Source organism: Giraffa tippelskirchi, chromosome 2 (assembly GCF_054371585.1).
Source record: "Giraffa tippelskirchi isolate mGirTip1 chromosome 2, T2T-mGirTip1v1.2.pri, whole genome shotgun sequence".
NCBI lineage: Eukaryota > Metazoa > Chordata > Mammalia > Artiodactyla > Giraffidae > Giraffa > Giraffa tippelskirchi.
The window spans coordinates 141572407-141590324 of NC_137276.1; the positions used below are offsets into that span (position 1 = coordinate 141572407).

General features: G+C 35.3%; 1 protein-coding gene across 1 annotated transcript in view; it reads left to right on the forward strand.

Annotated features, from left to right (window-relative positions):
- The window catches only part of ECT2 (epithelial cell transforming 2), a 59489-nt gene extending 41835 nt beyond the window's left edge, over nt 1–17654 (forward strand). The window contains 7 exon segments of the mRNA XM_081570955.1: nt 1564–1702; nt 3012–3166; nt 13154–13261; nt 14261–14407; nt 15880–16056; nt 16058–16147; nt 17526–17654. Of these exon segments, the coding sequence (XP_081427081.1) occupies nt 1564–1702; nt 3012–3166; nt 13154–13261; nt 14261–14407; nt 15880–16056; nt 16058–16102 (771 nt within the window). The 3' untranslated portion in view covers nt 16103–16147; nt 17526–17654.
- The last annotated feature ends 264 nt before the right edge of the window (nt 17655–17918 follow it).

A 17918-nucleotide genomic window follows, 5' to 3' on the forward strand; every position in this document is an offset into this window, starting at 1 on the left:
TGTCAAAATCACATTAACTGTAATGGTTCTATTTCTAACATTAAATTTGGAGCCCAAATTTTGGACCTTTAGATTTATAAGCTCTTATTCTTTAGCTTGATTTAAAAAAAACAAACACCAAAACTTAGAGCAAATTTGGAATGAAGAGAATGGTAAATGTTAGAAACATTTAAATGAATAAGATCTGAGCTGACATCACTTAGACATGACAGGTGATGTATTTGTATTTTGAGTTCTTACCTTGATGGACTAGCATTTGTATCATCAGTATTAATACTTGTCTTTGTTTTTCCTTTTTAAAAATGAGCCTTAAAATTATTTATTTTACTTAGCTAGATTAAAAGTACATTCAAATATTACAGTGGAAATTAAAGAATTGCCTTTTTTCACCATATTAATGTAAATGGGCTTTAATTGGTATGTATCATAGATCTGTGTCATATTTCTGCATCAGTGTGAATGTGATACTGACTGCCTTTTGATCTTTTCTCGTTAACCAACACAGATAGTACATATTTCAGCCTTACTTTGTCATATTCATCACAATGAATATGACCAATCAATCTCAATTCATTAAGTAACTTAATCTAAATTATTTTGTGTTAGTGTCTTTTAGTTAATGATTATAAGCCCAAATGGTAAAGAATCTGCCTGCAGTGTGGGAGACCTGGGTTCCCCTGGGTTGGGAAGATTCGCTGGAGAAGGGAAAGGCTACCCACTCCAGTATTCTGGCCTGTAGAATTCCATGGACTGTTTATAGTCCAAGGGGTCACAGAGTGGGACATGACTGAGCGACTTTCACTTTCATAAGCCCAAAAGAGATGTTCTTTTAAAAAGACAAATTAATATACTATGATTTCATGGAAATGAAAAATTTAAAGACCTTATAAAATTCTCAGAACTTATATACATCATGAGTCACAGGATCCTTTCTGATTTTGCTCCTGTCTTCTCCAGCAATACTTTACCTGTCTCTTCCTTTGGTGAGTTCCCAGTTTAATTAAAGTTATATCAGCACCTTGACTTTATAATTTGCATTGATTTGTAATATAGTGTTACTTTGATTTTCATATTTCTCAATAGTATGTAAGTGTCATGAGAACCAGAACCATTTCTGTATTATTCGCTTCCTTATCCTCAGTTCCTTGCATGGGATCTGAGATAATTGTGAATTCTGTTCTTAAACTGAAGTCAGTTATTTTTTTGAACTCAAGGCAGTGATCCCAGAGCAACTATTCCCCTTTCCGAATTCAAGGCCTTTTATTGAAGATTCCTTCATCCTTTGATCCCATTACTTCTCACAATGCTTCTAAGTTCTTTCGCACCTCTGGGATCCTTTCTATAGATCCTGTTTTCCTCACTTTTGAGCTCTTTTCTTATGAATGTGAACAATTCTGTTACATAGTTACATGTATGAATTTGTCACATAGTAACTATGCTACTTACAGATAATAATTTTGGAATGACTAGATTTATGTGACTAGTGCCATTTTATTTTTAAGCATTTGGTCTTTATTTTTGTTACTGACACCAGCTTTCTTTTTTTTCCCCCCCAATAATCAGATAGCAAGAAAACGACACAAGGTTATTGGTACTTTTAGGAGTCCTCACGGCCAGACCCGACCCCCAGCTTCTCTTAAGCATATTCATCTAATGCCTCTTTCTCAGATTAAGAAGGTGGTAGACATACGAGAGACAGAAGGTAAGGTCATTGGATAAACTGTTGGCTAAGCAAAAATAGCTTATATTCATTGAAGGTTTAATTCCCTTATATGTATATTTTTAAACTGGTAAATTATTTTTCAATATTGTTGATTAGTTCTGGCAAAGTAGTTGTTCTTTACTTTTATCCCACTACATTTCTAGGAACTGATTTGAGTTTTAATTTTTTTCAAATGAAAGTACTATTTCATTCTGTAAAATATCTTCATCTCTTAAGATACAAAGAGCTTTTAAATGGTTACATGGGTTAAGATAGTGCCCATCCTCCCCATTCCCACACCAAAACTTATTCCTTCAGAATCCAAAAGCAGTTGTAGTCTATTACCTGTGCTTCCACATCTTACAACCTTTCCTGTTGCCAGTGGCTACATTGTGAGGGATACATTTAGGATATCACCAGAAATAGATAGGCATGAGTAAATATACCCAAAGTAACTCTGGTTAAACGTGGGCTCATATGTGTATTAAGGAAAGCTTTTACTCTAAACTTTGGGAACGTTAAGAGAGGGTTCTTTGAAGGCTTGAAATTGGCAAAAGTTTATACCTACCATAAGCAATATCATTTTTTACAATAGTAACTAATTGATATGTATGCTTGGCAATATTTTGCTTGTATAGGCGTATATTTTTACAATGTAAGCTGATTCTATCACTGATCCTATCCTCAAATGAAGAAAAGCTTTCAATTTATGAGAAATGAAACTTGAATAGCAACTTACATTGCTCTCTTTACTCAGTGGTCAAATTCTGGATTTATTAAGGGCTACATAGAGCATTTACTTAAATCGTCTATATTTTTTGGATTATAATTGTGGAAGACTGTTTTAGGTTCTGTTTTCGCATCTTGATCATAAAACCTTTTGTAACAGTTTTAAGATTTGAGTGTTTTATTTCTTTCACTTTGATTTAAGTAGGTTGAATTATTGAATAATTCTTACAGTATCACTTTAAAACTTAAATTCTAGAATTCTGAGAAATGATCTAATTTTTTAAAGCTTCATTAAAGAAAATAATAAATGTTATAGAAAATACTGCTTACCTAACAACATTAAATTATTATTGTTGGTTGCTCACATGTTATGTACTATTCTTTCCAATGTTTCAGCATAATATGATGCTGCTCTTTGTCCAATTAAAAACTAAGGAAACAGGAAAGATAGAGATAACTTACTGGATAGAGAAAAGATAATTCAGTGGAATTTTCTTGCTCTGAGGGAACTAAACCTGTGTTAAATCTGTCATTTTCCAAGGAGTAACATGTAGTGTTTGTGATTATTCTGGAACCCTAGATTGCCATAATGCTTTTGCATTGCTTGTGAGGCCACCAACAGAGCAAGAAAATGTGCTGTTCAGTTTCCAGATGACATCAGAGGAACTTCCAAAAGAAAACTGGCTAAAGATGCTATGTCGACATGTAGCCAACACCATTTGTAAAGCAGATGCTGTAAGTTCTTAAACCACTATTGTAATGAAAGTTTAAACTCCATGGTAGTGTACATACTAAACCTGTATATTTCTAATGACTTGTTAATTATGAATACAGGAGAGTTTTAGTTTTGTGTTTATTGAGGAAAACTGATTTAAAAGTTGTTTTGGAAAAGATGTTTAAAAGTATAGACACATGCAACATTTTTTTGAATCCCTAGCTTACAGATAGGCCCTCATAGCCTTAAAACTCCTGTGGCTCTGCTTTAGTGAAGCTTTTGGAACTTGCATGTTCATTTATGCTCTTTGGCTTTACTACTTGTGAGAGAATATTTTGTTCTGTTGTTCTTTTATCGTATTGAGAGCAATATGGTGAGTTGTAGCAAGTTGCTTTTCCTGTCAGGCAAGTTGCCAAACCAGTTTTATCAGTGCAGTCTCTTAAAAGCCATTATAAATATATAACCACTTTTATCCTGTACAGATTAAAGTCAAGATATATGAGAAAATCAAAATCAGGTACCTTGTGATAGATCTTGGATGAAGTCTAGATCCATTAAAAGATAATTTGATTTCTTCATCATATATGGGAGGGATATGTGATAGATATTGATCCCTTCATATTTGCACAAATGATATATTAGATGGAGGAGAATGTATAAATAGATGACCCTTTTCAGTATAGTAGATTGCGTTGGACATTTCCTGTGGGAGTAAAATGTTTATTATAGTTAAATCTGATCTTCAAAGACATTGAGGTATAATTATTATTGTTTATAAATACTTGATTAAGGATATTTACATAACTTTAGAAAAATTAAGAGAATTAAAAATTTTTTTTTTAATTGAAGTCTACTTTATTTACAGTGTTGTGTTAGTTTCTGGTATACAGCAAAGTGATTCAGTTCAGTTCAGTTCACTCGCTCAGTCGTGTCTGACTCGTTGCGATACCATGAACTGCAGCACGCCAGGCCTCCCTATCCATCACTAACTCCCGGAGTCCACTCAAACACATGTCCAATGAGTCAGTGATGCCATCCAACCATCTCATCCTCTGTCGTCCCCTTCTCCTCCTGCCCTCAATCTTTCCCAGCATCAGGGTCTTTTCAAATGAATCAGCTCTTCGCATCAGGTGGCCAAAGTATTGGAGTTTCAGCTTCAGCATCAGTCGTTCCAATGAATACCCAGGACTGATTACCTTTAGGATGGACTGGTTGGATCTCCGTGCAGTCCAAGGAACTCTCAAGAGTCTTCTCCAACACCACAGTTCAAAAGCATCAATTCATTGGCGCTTAGCTTTCTTTATAGTCCCAACTCTCACATCCATACATGACCCCTGGAAAAACCATAGCCTTGACTAGACGGACCTTTGTTGACAAAGTAATGTCTCTGGTTTTAAATGTGCTGTCTAGGTTGGTCATGGCTTTCCTTCCAAGGAGTAAGGGTCTTTTAATTTTATGGCTGCAGTCACTATCTGCAGTGATTTTGGAGCCCAGAAAAATAAAGTCGGCCACTATTTCCACTGTTTGCCATCTATTTGCCATGAAGTGATGGGACCAGATGCCATGATCTTAATTTTCTGAATGTTGAGCTTTAAGCCAACCTTTTCACTCTCCTCTTTCACTTTCATCAAGAGGCCCGTTAGTTCTTCTTCACTTTCTGCCATAACGATGGTGTCATCTGCATATCTGAGGTTATTGATATTTCTCCCGGCAATCTTGATTCCAGTTTGTGCTTCCTCCAGTCCAGCATTTCCCATGATGTACTCTGCATATAAGTTAAATAAGTGGGGTGACAATATACAGCCTTGATGTACTCCTTGTCTTATTTGGAACCAGGCTTTTGTTCCATGTCCAGTTCTAACTGTTGCTTCCTGACCTGCGTACAGATTTCTCAAGAGGCAGGTCAGGCGGTCTGGTATTCCCATCTCTTTCAGAATTTTCCACAGTTTATTGTGATCCACACAGTCAAAGGCTTTGGCATAGTCAATAAAGCAGAAGTAGATGTTTTTTTGGAACTCGCTTGCTTTTTTGATGATCCAGCAGATGTTGGCAATTTGATCTCTGGTTCCTCTGTCTTTTCTAAAACCAGCTTGAACATCTGGAAGTTCACGGTTCACGTATTGCTGAAGCCTGGCTTGGAGAATTTTGAGCATTACTTTACTAGCATGTGAGATGAGTGCAATTGTGCGGTAGTTTGAGCATTCTTTGGCATTGCCTTTGTTTGGGATTGGAATGAAAACTGATCTTTTCCAGTCCTGTGGCCACTGCTGAGTTTTCCAAATTTGCTGGCATATTGAGTGCAGCACTTTCACAGCATCATCTTTTAGGGTTTGAAACAGCTCAACTGGAACTCTATCACCTCCAAAGCTTTGTTTGTAGTGATGCTTCCTAAGGCCCACTTGACTTCACATTCCAGGATGTCTGGCTCTAGGTGAGTGATCACACCATCGTGATTATCTGGGTCGTGAAGATCTTTTTTGTACAGTTCTTCTGTGTATTCTTGCCACCTCTTCTTAATATCTTCTGCTTCTGTTAGGGCCATACCATTTCTGTCCTTTATTGAGCCCATCTTTGCATGAAATGTTCCCTTAGAATCTCTCATTTTTTTGAAGAGGTCTCTATAGTCATTTCCATTCTATTCTTTTCCTCTATTTCTTTGCATTGATCACTGAAGAAGGCTTTCTTATCTCTCCTGGCTCTTCTTTGGAACTCTGCATTCAAATGGGTATATCTTTCCTTTACTCCTTTGCTTTTTGCTTCCCTTCTTTTGACAGCCATTTATAAGGCCTCCTCAGACAGCTGTTTTCCTTTTTTCATTTCTTTTTCTTGGGGATGGTCTTGATTCCTGTCTCCTGTACAGTGTCACAAACCTCCATCCATAGTTCATCAGACACTCTGTCTATCAGATCTAGTCCCTTAAATCTAGTTCTCACTTCCACTATATAGTCATAAGGGATTTGATTTGGGTCTTACCTGAATGGTCTAGTGGTTTTCTCCATTCTTCAATTTCAGTCTGAATTTGGCAGTAAGAAGTTCATGATGTGAGCCACAGTCAGCTCCTGGTCTTGTTTTTGCTGACTGTATAGAGCTTCTCCATCTTTGGGTGCTAAGAATATAATCAATCTGATTTCAGTGTCGACCATCTGGTGATGTCCATGTGTAGAGTCTTCTCTTGTGTTGTTGGGAGAGGGTGTTTGCTATGACCAGTGCGTTCTCTTGGTAGAACTCTATTAGCCTTTGCCCTGCTTCATTCTGTACTCCAAGGCCAAATTTGCCTATTACTCCAGGTGTTTCTTGACTTCCTCAATTATACATATATATTCATATTCTTTTCCATTATGGTTTATTTTAGGATGCTGAATATAGTTCCCTGTGCTGTACAGTAGGACCTTGTTGTTTATCCATTTTATATATAGTAGTTTGTATCTGATAATCCTAATTTATTCCTCCCCCACGCCTTTTCCCCTTTGGTAATGATAAGTTCTTATGTTTTCTATGTCGGTGAGTCTGTTTCTGTTTTGTAAATAATTTGTGTCATATTTTAGATTCCATATATAAGTGATATCATATAGTATTTGTATTTTTGATTTACTTCATTTAATATGGTACAGTCTTTGTGTGTGTGTGCACATGTGTGCTCAGTCATGTCCAGCTCTTAGTGGCCTCATGGACTGTAGCCCATCAGGGGTTTTCCCAGGCCAGAATACTGGAGTGGGGTGCCGTTTCCTACCCCAGGAGCTTTTCCCAACCCAGGGATCAAACTTGCGTCTCCTGCATTGCTAGGTGGATTCTTTACCATTAGTTCCACCTGGGAAGCCCATGATAATCTCAGGTGCATCCATGTTATTGCATGACATTCTTAAACTCTTTTTTATGGCTGGGTAGTATTCCATTGTGTATCTATCCCACATCTTCTTTATCCATTCATCTATCATGTTGCTTCCATGATTTGGAAATTGTAAGTTGTGCTGCTGTAAAATTTATTGTAATTTGTAAATTGTGCTGCTATAAACATTGGGGTGCATGTATGTTTTTGAATTATAGTTTTCTCTGGATATATGCCTGGGCGTGGGATTGCTGAGTCATATGGCAACTCTATTTTAAGGTTTTTTTGTCTGTTTGTTTTATTATTTTTTTTATTTTCAGGGTTTTAAGGAACCTCCATACTGTTTTCGTAGTGGTTGCGTCAGTATTCCAACCAACAGTGTAGAAGGCTTCCTTTTCTCCACACCCTCTCTGCTTTTGTTATTTGTAGACTTTAATGATGGCCATTCCTTCTGGTGTGAGGTGGTACCTTTTTGTAGTTTTGATTTTCATTTTTCTAATTATTAGTGATGTTGAGCATCTTTTCATGTTCTGCTGTCCATCTGTATGTCTTTGGAGAAGTGTTTATTTAGGTCTTTATCTAGTTATTGATTGAGTTGTTGTCTTGTTATTAAGTTGTATGAGCTGCTAGTATATTTTGGAAATTAATCCCTTGTTGGGCACATTGTTTGCAAATGTTTTCTCCCATTCTGTAGATTGTCTTTTTTTTTATGGTTTCCTTTACTGTGGAAAAGCTTTTAAGTTTATTGGGTCCCATTGCTTGCTTTTGCTTTTATTTCTGTAGCCTTGGGAGACTGATCTAAGAAAACAATTGGACTTTTATGTCAGAGAATATTTTGCCTATGTTCTCTTCTAGGAGTTTTATGGTGTCATGTCATATATTTGGGGCTTCCCTTGTGGCTCAGATGGTAAAGAATCTGTCTGCAATGCAGGAGACCCAGGTTCAATCCCTAGGTCAGGAAGATCTGGAGAAGAGAATGGTGTTTATTGAGTTTATGTATGGTGTGAGAGACTGTTCTGACTTCCTTGATTTATATGCATGTGTCCAGCTTTTCCAACACCACACTAAAGAGACTTTTTTTTTCACTCAATTCTGTACTCTTGCCTCCTTTGTCAAGAGTATATAGTAATTTCAAGTGTTCTTCTGATTTCCTCTTTGATTCCATCATTGACTCTTTGATATTTTTTTTTAGTAGCATACTTTTTACTTTCATATAATCTTTTTTTTTTTTCTCTTTCTAAGGTTGACTTCTAGTTTCATGCTGTTGTGATCAGAAAAGATGCTTGAAATAATTTCTGTCCTCTTAAATTTGTTCAGTCTTGTTTTGTGTCCTAGTATGTGATTGATCCTAGTGATTGATCTGTGTGCACTTATTAAGAATGTGTTCTGGTTTTTTGGATGTAATGTCCTGAAAATATCAATTAAGCCTAACCTTTTTATTGTATCATTTAAGATCTCTGTTGCCTTTTTCATTTTGTCTGGAAGATGTATCTATTGATGTGAATGAGATGTTTAAGTCTTTTACTGTCGTATTCCTGTCAGTTTCTTCCTTTATGTCTGTTAATATTTGCTTTTTGTGTTTAGGCACTTGTATATTGCATATGTTAACAAGTAAAAATGTGTAATAAATGTGTGTAATATCTTCATCTTGTATTGACCCTTTTATCATTATAGAGTGTCCTTTTTTATCTTTATGACTTTTGTCTTACAGTCTGTTTTGTCTGGAATGAGTGTTGCTAGATCTGCTTTGTTATTTCCATTTGCATGAAATATCTTTTTCAGTCTCATCACTTTCAATCTGTGTGTCATTGGCTCTAAGGTGGGTTTTTTATAGGCAGCAGGTTGTAGGCTCTTTTTTTTTTTAATCCAGTCTGCCACTGTCTTTTTATTAGAGTGTTTAGTCCATTGACATTTAAGGTAATTATTGATAGATATGTATTTATTTCTATTTTTAAGCCTTATTTTCCAGTTGAGTTTATATTCTCTGTTCCTTTCTGTTTTTCCTGTTTTGGTTTGATGATTTTCTTTAGTGTTATGCTTTTTTCTTTTCTTTTACTTTTTGTGAACCTGTTACATGGTTTTGATTTGTGGTTACCCTGGCTGTCAAGTGTGTTAACCCACAGCTATATTGACTTGCTCTAGACTGATAGTCATATAGGCTCAAACACATTCTTTAAAAGAAAAAACTCTACATTTTTGTACTCTCTTTCCCCACATTTTATGATTTTGATGTCCTCTTTTACATCTTTGTATTTACTCTTTTGGTGTTAATTGTAGTTATCATTACTTTCAGAAAAAATTATTTTATTTTTTAAATTTGTATACTAGCTTATGTAAGTGATTTTCTTTCCAATTGTGATTTTCTCTTTTCTTTCCAATTGTGATTTTCTCTTTCGTGTAGATTTTTTTTTCTTTATTCTACTTAGACAAACCTTTGAATACTTCTTTTGGGATAAGTTTAATATTGCTCTATTCTTTTTAGTTTTTGCTTGTCTAAGAAGTTCTTTATCTCTCCCTATTCTAAGTGATAATTTTGCTGTATAGAGTGTCCTTGGTTACAGGCTTTTCCCTTTTAAGATTTTGAGTGAATATATCCTGCCACTCCCTTCTGGCCTTCAGTGTTTCTGTAGGTAGAGAAATCAGTTGACAGCCTTATGGGGGCAGGGGTCCTTTGTAATTAACTCTTTTTTTTCTCTTGCTGCCTTTAGAATCCTCTTTATATCTTTAACTTTTGCCATTTTAGTTATAGTATATCTTGATGTAGGTCTGTTTGGGTTCATCTTGTTTGGGACCCTGTAGAGAAATCAGCTGACAGCCTTATGGTGAGGTTCCTTTGTAATTAACTCTTGTTTTTCTTTTGCTGCCTTCAGAATCCTCTTTATATCTTTACATTTTATTGTTTTAGTTATAGTATATCTTGGTGTAGGTCTGTTTGGGTTCCTCTTGTTTGGGACCCTCTGTCCTTCCTATACATAGGTTTCTGTTTCCTTCCTTAGATTTGAGACATTTTCAGCCATAATTTCTTCAAATACATTTTTTAATTCCTGTTTCTCTCTGTTTTCCTTCTGGGATTCCTATTATGCACAGATCTGGATACTTTATATTATTCCATAGGTCTTCTATATATATATATATATATATATATTTTTTTTTTTTTTTTAATTTGTATTTCTGTCTGATGTTCTAATCTGGTAGTTTCCATTATTCTATCTTCCAGATCGCTTATTAGTTCTTCATTATCCAGTTTGCTGTTGATTGCCTTTAGTTCAGCTTTTGTCTCAGCAAATGAGTTTTCTTTTAATTGACTCCTCTTTATATTTTTTTATTTTTACAGTAATCTGTATTTCTGTCCATATCATTTCTTAACTCCTTCAGTATTTTCATTATCTCCTTTTTGGACTCAGGATCTGGTAGACTGGAAATGTCTGTTTCATTCTTTGTTCTTTCAGGGGAATTCTCTTGGTCTTTTAATTGTGTGGTTCCTCTTCTTCCTTTTACTTCTATTTCTCTGACTCTGTGAATTAAGGAGAAACAGTTATCTACCGTGGTCTACAAGGGCAGTTTTTATGAGGGAGTGTCTCTGTGTAGCCTTTGTGAGTGTAATATTTTTGTGCAAAGACTGTTTTTAGTATGGATGCCTGCCCCATTTTTCCTCTCTGTGTGTTGTCCATTATCCCCTTGATAAGGGCATGATTGTTATCACGATGACCAGAGCCTGCACTGGATGTTGAGTGTGGCCTCCTCTTTGCTCTGTGGTTATTACAACTCTGTCTGGGGCAGGGTCTGCCCCCTTTTTGGATAGATGCTGCCAGGTCTGTTTCTGAACTCCAGTGTGAGGTAGATAGGACTGGAATGCTCCCACTGGGAGAGACGCCACCCAGTGAATATTGGGGAAGGACTTGTCTGCGGGAAAGTGCACTGTGTGATTTTGCCTGTCACTATTGTGCTGGTTCACAGAGTACAGTTTTTGGCACACCCCTTGGTCCCACCTCAGCTATGAGATTTAGTTAGTTAGCTCTGGTAACCCTCAGGTCTTCTACTCACAAAGCTACTAGCACAGATCTGTTGACACAGAACTACTGAGGTCAGGCACTGGGACCACCATGGCTGGGTTGAGCACCTGGACCTGCCATAGCTGTAGGAGCTACTGAGTCAGCCCAGACCCTCGGCCTACCTCTGTGTGCGAGTGCCAGCAGAGCCTACCATCTCTAGACTTGCCCCAGCCACAGGAGCACAGTAATCTACACCAGTGTCCTACAGGCACTGAGTTTACCAAGCCATCTCAGGCACATAAATTCACGGATAGCAGAGCCATGGGGACATTAAGATTTCAGCTCTGCTTTCTAAGTTGTAAGGCCACTGGCAGTTGGCTAGGATTGCAGCCTTGCCTCTGTGAATGAGCATCTGGGCCTGTTGTGAGCACACTGAGAATGCGGCTGCTATTCTGTGCCCCACCCTTCCTTTGAGTTTGCAAGTTAACAGTGGGGCTTCAGTGGCAGATCCAGTCTCCTTTTTGCACATGCACCAGATTGCAGCTTGGATCACACTCTAAGCCCCTTCAGGCAGTCTTCATGTAGACAACTCCAGTCTTCGCCCCAGGTCTGTCCTCTGAAGCCCAGGTTTAGCACCCAACCTTCTAGATGGCTCGGAAGGTAAAGAATCCACCTGCAGTGCAGGAGACACAAGAGACCTGGGTTCAATCCCTGATTTAGGAAAATCTCCTCAAGAAGGAAATGACAACCCACTTCAGTATTCTTGCGTGGAAAATCCCATGGACAAAGGAGCCTGGCGAGCTATAGTTCAAAGGGTTGCAAAGAGTTGGACACAGCTGAGCACCTGTGTGCACCAGCAGACATGCCTCTCAGGCTGAGGATTGCAGTGAGATGGCCTGGGCCTTCTGTATGGGTCTCCCTCTGTTCTACATGTTGCAGATTAGTTGCTGTGTTCTCTCCCAAGCCTCTGAAGCTCTCTTTCTCTCCACACTGATCTCCCCTGCTGGTGAAGCATTTTCTCGTGTCAAGGAACATTTCCTCTTTCATAGCTCCCTCCCAGGGGTACAGATCCTGTCCCAATTTTCCTTTTCTTTCTCTTCTCCTACCCTGTTATGTGGTGATCTTTCTTGCATTTTGGTTTTATGAGCTCTTCTGCCAGCATTTAGCAGGTATTGTGTGAGCTTTATTCTGCATACAGATAGGTCTGTGGGAGGAGGTGAGTTCCATGTCCTTCTATTGCACCATCTTGCTCTGGTCCTTGATTTTTTTTTTTTTTTTTAAATTTCTGTGTGCCAAGAATATATTGTTATAAATAAAGGACTGCTCCACCCAAAGGTTCATTGAAAGAAATACAGTACTAGTGCATACAACAGAGTGCTGGCTAGGAAAATAATGGAGACAGCTTTTTGTAAAGCCAAAAAGTTGTTCATTATAAGGAAGAATTTTTTCTCATAGTCCTATGTATCCATATATAAAATGGATCTCTGCAGTATAGTGATTTCCTACTATAGAGATTATTCCAAATTTATCACAGTGTCCAACTAGGTGGCTTTTGTAGTCTTTTCTAAATTTATAACTATGATTCTGAAGTGTAAACAGTTAATTGAAAAATGCTGAAAATAAAATGTATTGAATTACTAGCCATAGGATGGCTAGTAATTCTAGAACTGGAATATAAACAATTAATGAAAGGATTTCATAAAGTAAAATGAACCACAAGGTGGCAGCAAACATGTAACCTATATCCTAATTTATACTGTTTTAAGCCACAAAATTCTTCCCAGTTGTGAAATTTTGTTACTAAAAAATGTTTATAAATTCAGATATTCAGGGACTTCAGTTGAACTCTCTCCTACATTTCAAATAGTACATTTTAAAATGCCCTGAGTTGGTGTCTTTTCTTTTGAGAACTTTTGCCATGTTGAAAAGAAAATATTTCTATACTCACACATACATTGTAAAAAATATAAAAATGTCTGATTTTTTAAATTAGTTTTTGTCCTATTATATACCTTATGAGGCCATAAATAAATTTTAGAGTAGAAGTTATGTCAAACACAGCAAAAATCTTGAGTAGTTTGATTTATATAACCACCTGTGTGTGCATGTAAGTTCTTACAGGTTTGATTTTAGGAACAGCTGTGTATTTTTATTTTATTATTTTAAAAATTAATATTAATTTTCAACAGGAGAATCTTATTTACACTGCTGATCCAGAATCCTTTGAAGTAAATACAAAAGATATGGACAGTACATTGAGTAGAGCATCTAGAGCAATAAAAAAGACTTCAAAAAAGGTAAATCTCAGTGACATTATTATTCACCATATCTCCAAAATGTATTTTTCAGAGTATATTAAAATAATATAGCCATAGATGTCAGTGTAAAGGTAGTACATAAAACAAAGTTGTTTTTTGGTTTCAAAGTTGTTTTTTATCCTGCAGAGATAATAGTTAAGCTTAGTGAATTCTTTGGCACAGTAATTGTAACAACTTTTACCCTTCCAATTCTAGTTACTGTCATATTTCTGATGGTGTTTTAAGTATGTGTGCATTCATGTTAGAAATTGCCTTAGATATTTTTCAGCAAAGGGCACACTATAGAGTCAGGAAACCTGGGATCTGTTCCTTACCATAGTATGTTTCAGACTTCTGATGATGAAGATACCTTTCCTACTTACCTTACCTTATCGAGGTTGTTCAGGACTACACAAGAATGTTGGTAATAGGTTTTTTAAAAATAGAACTAGAGTTTTAATTTTATAGGTAAAAGTTACAGTTAGAGTCTATTGTTCAGTTTATAAGGTTTTGATTGTTGCTTTCTTTGCCTTTGAGGGGAGGCTGCATACTTTAACCATCATTGTATCTCTGCATTTAACGTGAATGATATATAGTAGATAAACATTAACAATGGTGATTCAAATAAAGTCCTACCCTTTTTCAGTTAAACTGAGGTTTAAGTGGCTTTGGATCAATGATCTCACAACTGAATTAGAGCAGAATTAGACAACACCAAGGTTTCTTCTCATGCCAAATTTTCCCTCCTACTTTCTCCTGCTGAACTAGTGCTCTATGAATGCAAGATGGAATAATCCACAATGTACTACATTTTCTCACTGCTTTGTCCAGAGATTCTCATTCTGCCATATACTTTTTGGTATATGGCAGAATTCCTCTATATTTTTTATAGAAAAACCTTTAATGTGAATTTGGCTTTGTTTTACATATAATTATTCTAATCAATTATATTAGATTTATCTAGGCTGTTAAATTAATTGTATCTTGTTTTAATTCTAGGTTACAAGAGCATTCTCTTTCTCCAAAACTCCAAAAAGAGCTCTTCTAAGGGCTCTTATGACATCCCAAAGTTCAGCAGAGGGAAGTAGTCCTTCTAGTAATGAGAAGCATGTAATGAGTCGTCTGGCTAGCACATCATCATTAGCAGTAAGTGATTTTGATTTAACGGGCTAAATGACTTCAAATTTATCGAGTTGGTATAAAATTTGTTGACTTTTTAAAGGTGGAAATCTTAATATCTCCATTAATTTTTTTGATATATCTAACCTCATTGTTGGGTTAAGATAACTTAGAAAACCTCACTTAATGAACTAGAGACTTACTTTAAGGTGTAGTTTATTTGATATGAAATTTTATTGGGATTGAGATGTTAATCTCTAAGAAAGCAACATGTTTTGGTCTAGCCTATCACTTTACTGATGTACATAAGGATAGTTCTATTTATAGATTGGCTCCAATAATATAGCAGAGACAGTTTTATTTCCTTTATTATTTCTGTGAATAGATAATCACTGAAGTTGTGAGTATCAAAAGGTTTTATGGGTTCTAAATTCATGTGTTTATTTTTAAATGTTTCCTGAGCAATCCAAATTCCCAATGGTGTCAGAATTATTAGACATTTAATTAATATTAAGGGCATTTCTGACATATATTACTGTCACTAAATAGTGATGTATCTGTCCTTTGTAAAAATTATTTTTAATATAACTTTCTAAGATTAACAAAGGCAAGTGACTGTCATTTCTTTGCTATATGTCCTTCAGCAAGTTTCCTATTTTCTCTTATCCCCAATTTGCAGATGAGAGAAAGGAGTACTTACCCTATGGTGTTATTGTAAAGGGTAAATACACACACTCTATCTCACATATATGATGTGATTATTTTCTCAGAGGCAGTTTGAGTAGTGGTTAAAAGCAGGAACTCTGAAACTCCTAAGTTCAGATCCCAGTTCTGCTGTTTACTAGCTGTATGACTTTTGTCAGCTTATTAAAGATCTTTCTGTTTCAATTTCACTGTTTATAAAATGAATCTAAAGTAGTAGTTGTAAGGATTAAGTAAGTTAATATACACAAGGTGCACAAGGGTAACACCTTGGTGTTTTATAAATGATTACCTTTAATTATATAAAATGTATACAAAAAAGGCACATAATGCTCAATAGCTTATTTTTTACAAAGCTAGTTAAGTCTTTAGTTAATATACATCAAAGGTTACAGCTTAATATGAGTATGTTTATATAGATTTGTAATCAAGATTAACCTTCCAATGGAAGAGAAATCATACTTGGTTGATAGTATAAATGTTTGCAAAGAAGTTAGTTAATGAAAAGAAGTATTGAAATTGACAAAAATATAGTAAGCATTCATTTACTAAAATTAGATTGTAAGCTTTCTGAAGCCCAGTGCTCTGTCCCTTTTTTATTTCCTGCATCTGTTGTAACTATTATAAATATTACTGCTTTTCAAATGAAGGTAATTGGATTTTATAGAAAATTTTTGGAAAATTAATAAAAATTACTTATGGCTTTACCAGTTTTATGTAAGTAATATAAATAAGTACCTAACGTATCTTTAAGACATTCCTGTCCTCTTCTCAATTGCTTATTTCTGTTCTAACAGATTACCCATTCTGTTTCCACAAGCAATGTAATTGGATTTACTAAGCATGGTTATGTTCAGCGCTCAAACTCTACTGGTGGGCGCTCTCAAAACTCCTGGTTTCGATCTGTACGTCATTCTGCCTCACGAGCTAGTTTTTCAAAGATGCTAGAAGGAAATTCTGAGTTTTCAAATTTCAAAAAAAGTTCTATCCAAGTCATCTTTGATATTTGTGAAGAATTAGGAGATATGTCAACCAGTAATGGAAACAAGCCTCTTGAAGTTTAATGTGAGCTTATTAGCTATTTGAAATTTGTATTTATTGTGAAAAAAGAAAATATTTTTCTCCACTGAATCACTTATTAGGTGAATGAGGACTTTTGAATTCACAACTTTATAACTGCTTTGAAATCCCAACAACTTAGGCTTAATGGAGTTTCTTTGTTTATTGGCACATAAAACTATTTTACAAGATAATTTACTCACAAGGCCTGAAAAAATCAGTCCCATTAGAGATTTTCTTATTTATGGAAGTAATTATTTTAAAATATTAGTAATTGTCCTATGAGGTGGATTTATATTCCAAATATGATTCTTAATCTTAGAATTATGACATTTGTGTAAAATTTATGCTTTTAATATGGCAAATCATAAAGGTTTTACCTGAGGAAAATGTAAACTTTTATACTATCTACTTAAATCATTGCTTTGCTGTCACTTGAATGGTAATACTTGACCAACCCAGCTCTTTAAACTCTTCAAACCGTGTTGATGAGAACTTACAGCTACCTTGCTGGCTCTAAGTTTGTGTGTGTTAGTCACTCAGTCGTGTCCTGCTCTTTGCGACCCCATGGCCTGTAGCCCACCAGGCTCCTCTCTGTCCATGGAATTCTCCAGACAAGAATACTGGAGTGGGTTGTCATTCCCTTCTCCAGGAAATAGTTAACCATTCATGTCTGTTAAAATAGTGCTTTTCATAATAATTTGTTTTGATTTATATCCCCTCTTAACTTTTTGGTATTGTTTCTTTGTTATTAAAAATTTTGATGATATTTAACTTTGACACTCTGAAATAATAAAGTTTAGACAGCTTAGTATGTTAGTAATCTCTATTATCAGAAGCATTGCTGTTTTGCTCGGTTTTATATGAAGCAAAATCATACATACACACATGTAAATATGGGTTGCACACATAATATAAAAACTCTTTCAGAGTGTATGGCTTTTAATTTAGAAAATTATTTCCCATGAAGTAATTTTACTCTTCTTAATTCTGCTTATGATTAAGAAGAAACCACTGTGGTTTGTCTTTTTAACCTCAAAAATTTGTCTTCTAATTTATAATTTTAAAAAGACACCTGAAACACTAAATCATCAATATCTACAGAAGTACCACTACTAGCAGTAAGCATATATCTCTTTCATTTGAGTTAATATGTAGTAAACTAGTCTATCCATTTTTCTTGTTTTTCAGGATGCTAAAATAGTTATGTGTTCTCCCAACCCTTCCCTCCTAATTTTAAGTTTCTATTTCTTTAAAGAGTTTAGATTTTCAGATGTCTTACTTGTTATGATAATTTGTAAAATGCAAAAATAGCATGTATGATACTAAGCTATATCTTACTTAAAAGAAAAAATATTTAAGTATAAAATGTTTATCTTTACAGGGCATCCCATCTCCCTCCCTTGTCAGTCTTCCTGCCTTCTTTGAAAGGAGAAGCCATACTTTAAGTAGATCTACAACTCATTTGATATGAAGCTTAAAAAATAAATCTTAATTTGTACAAAGTTATAAACACCTCATAGTCAAATAAGAAACTGACTTAAATGCTGCTTAATGTTAACACTTGGTGAAAGCTAGAAAGAAGATAACACTAAACTATGCCATTTTATTTTTTTCTTGAAAGAGTAAGTTTAACCTCTGACATTTTTTGAGTTAATTCATGTAAAAAGTTATATTGATTTTGGTGTAATTTTTCTCTTTGTTGAATCCAGTTGAAGACCAGTCATTTAAGTTATTCATGATATTAGTAACTTTGCCATATGATACAGTAAATAAA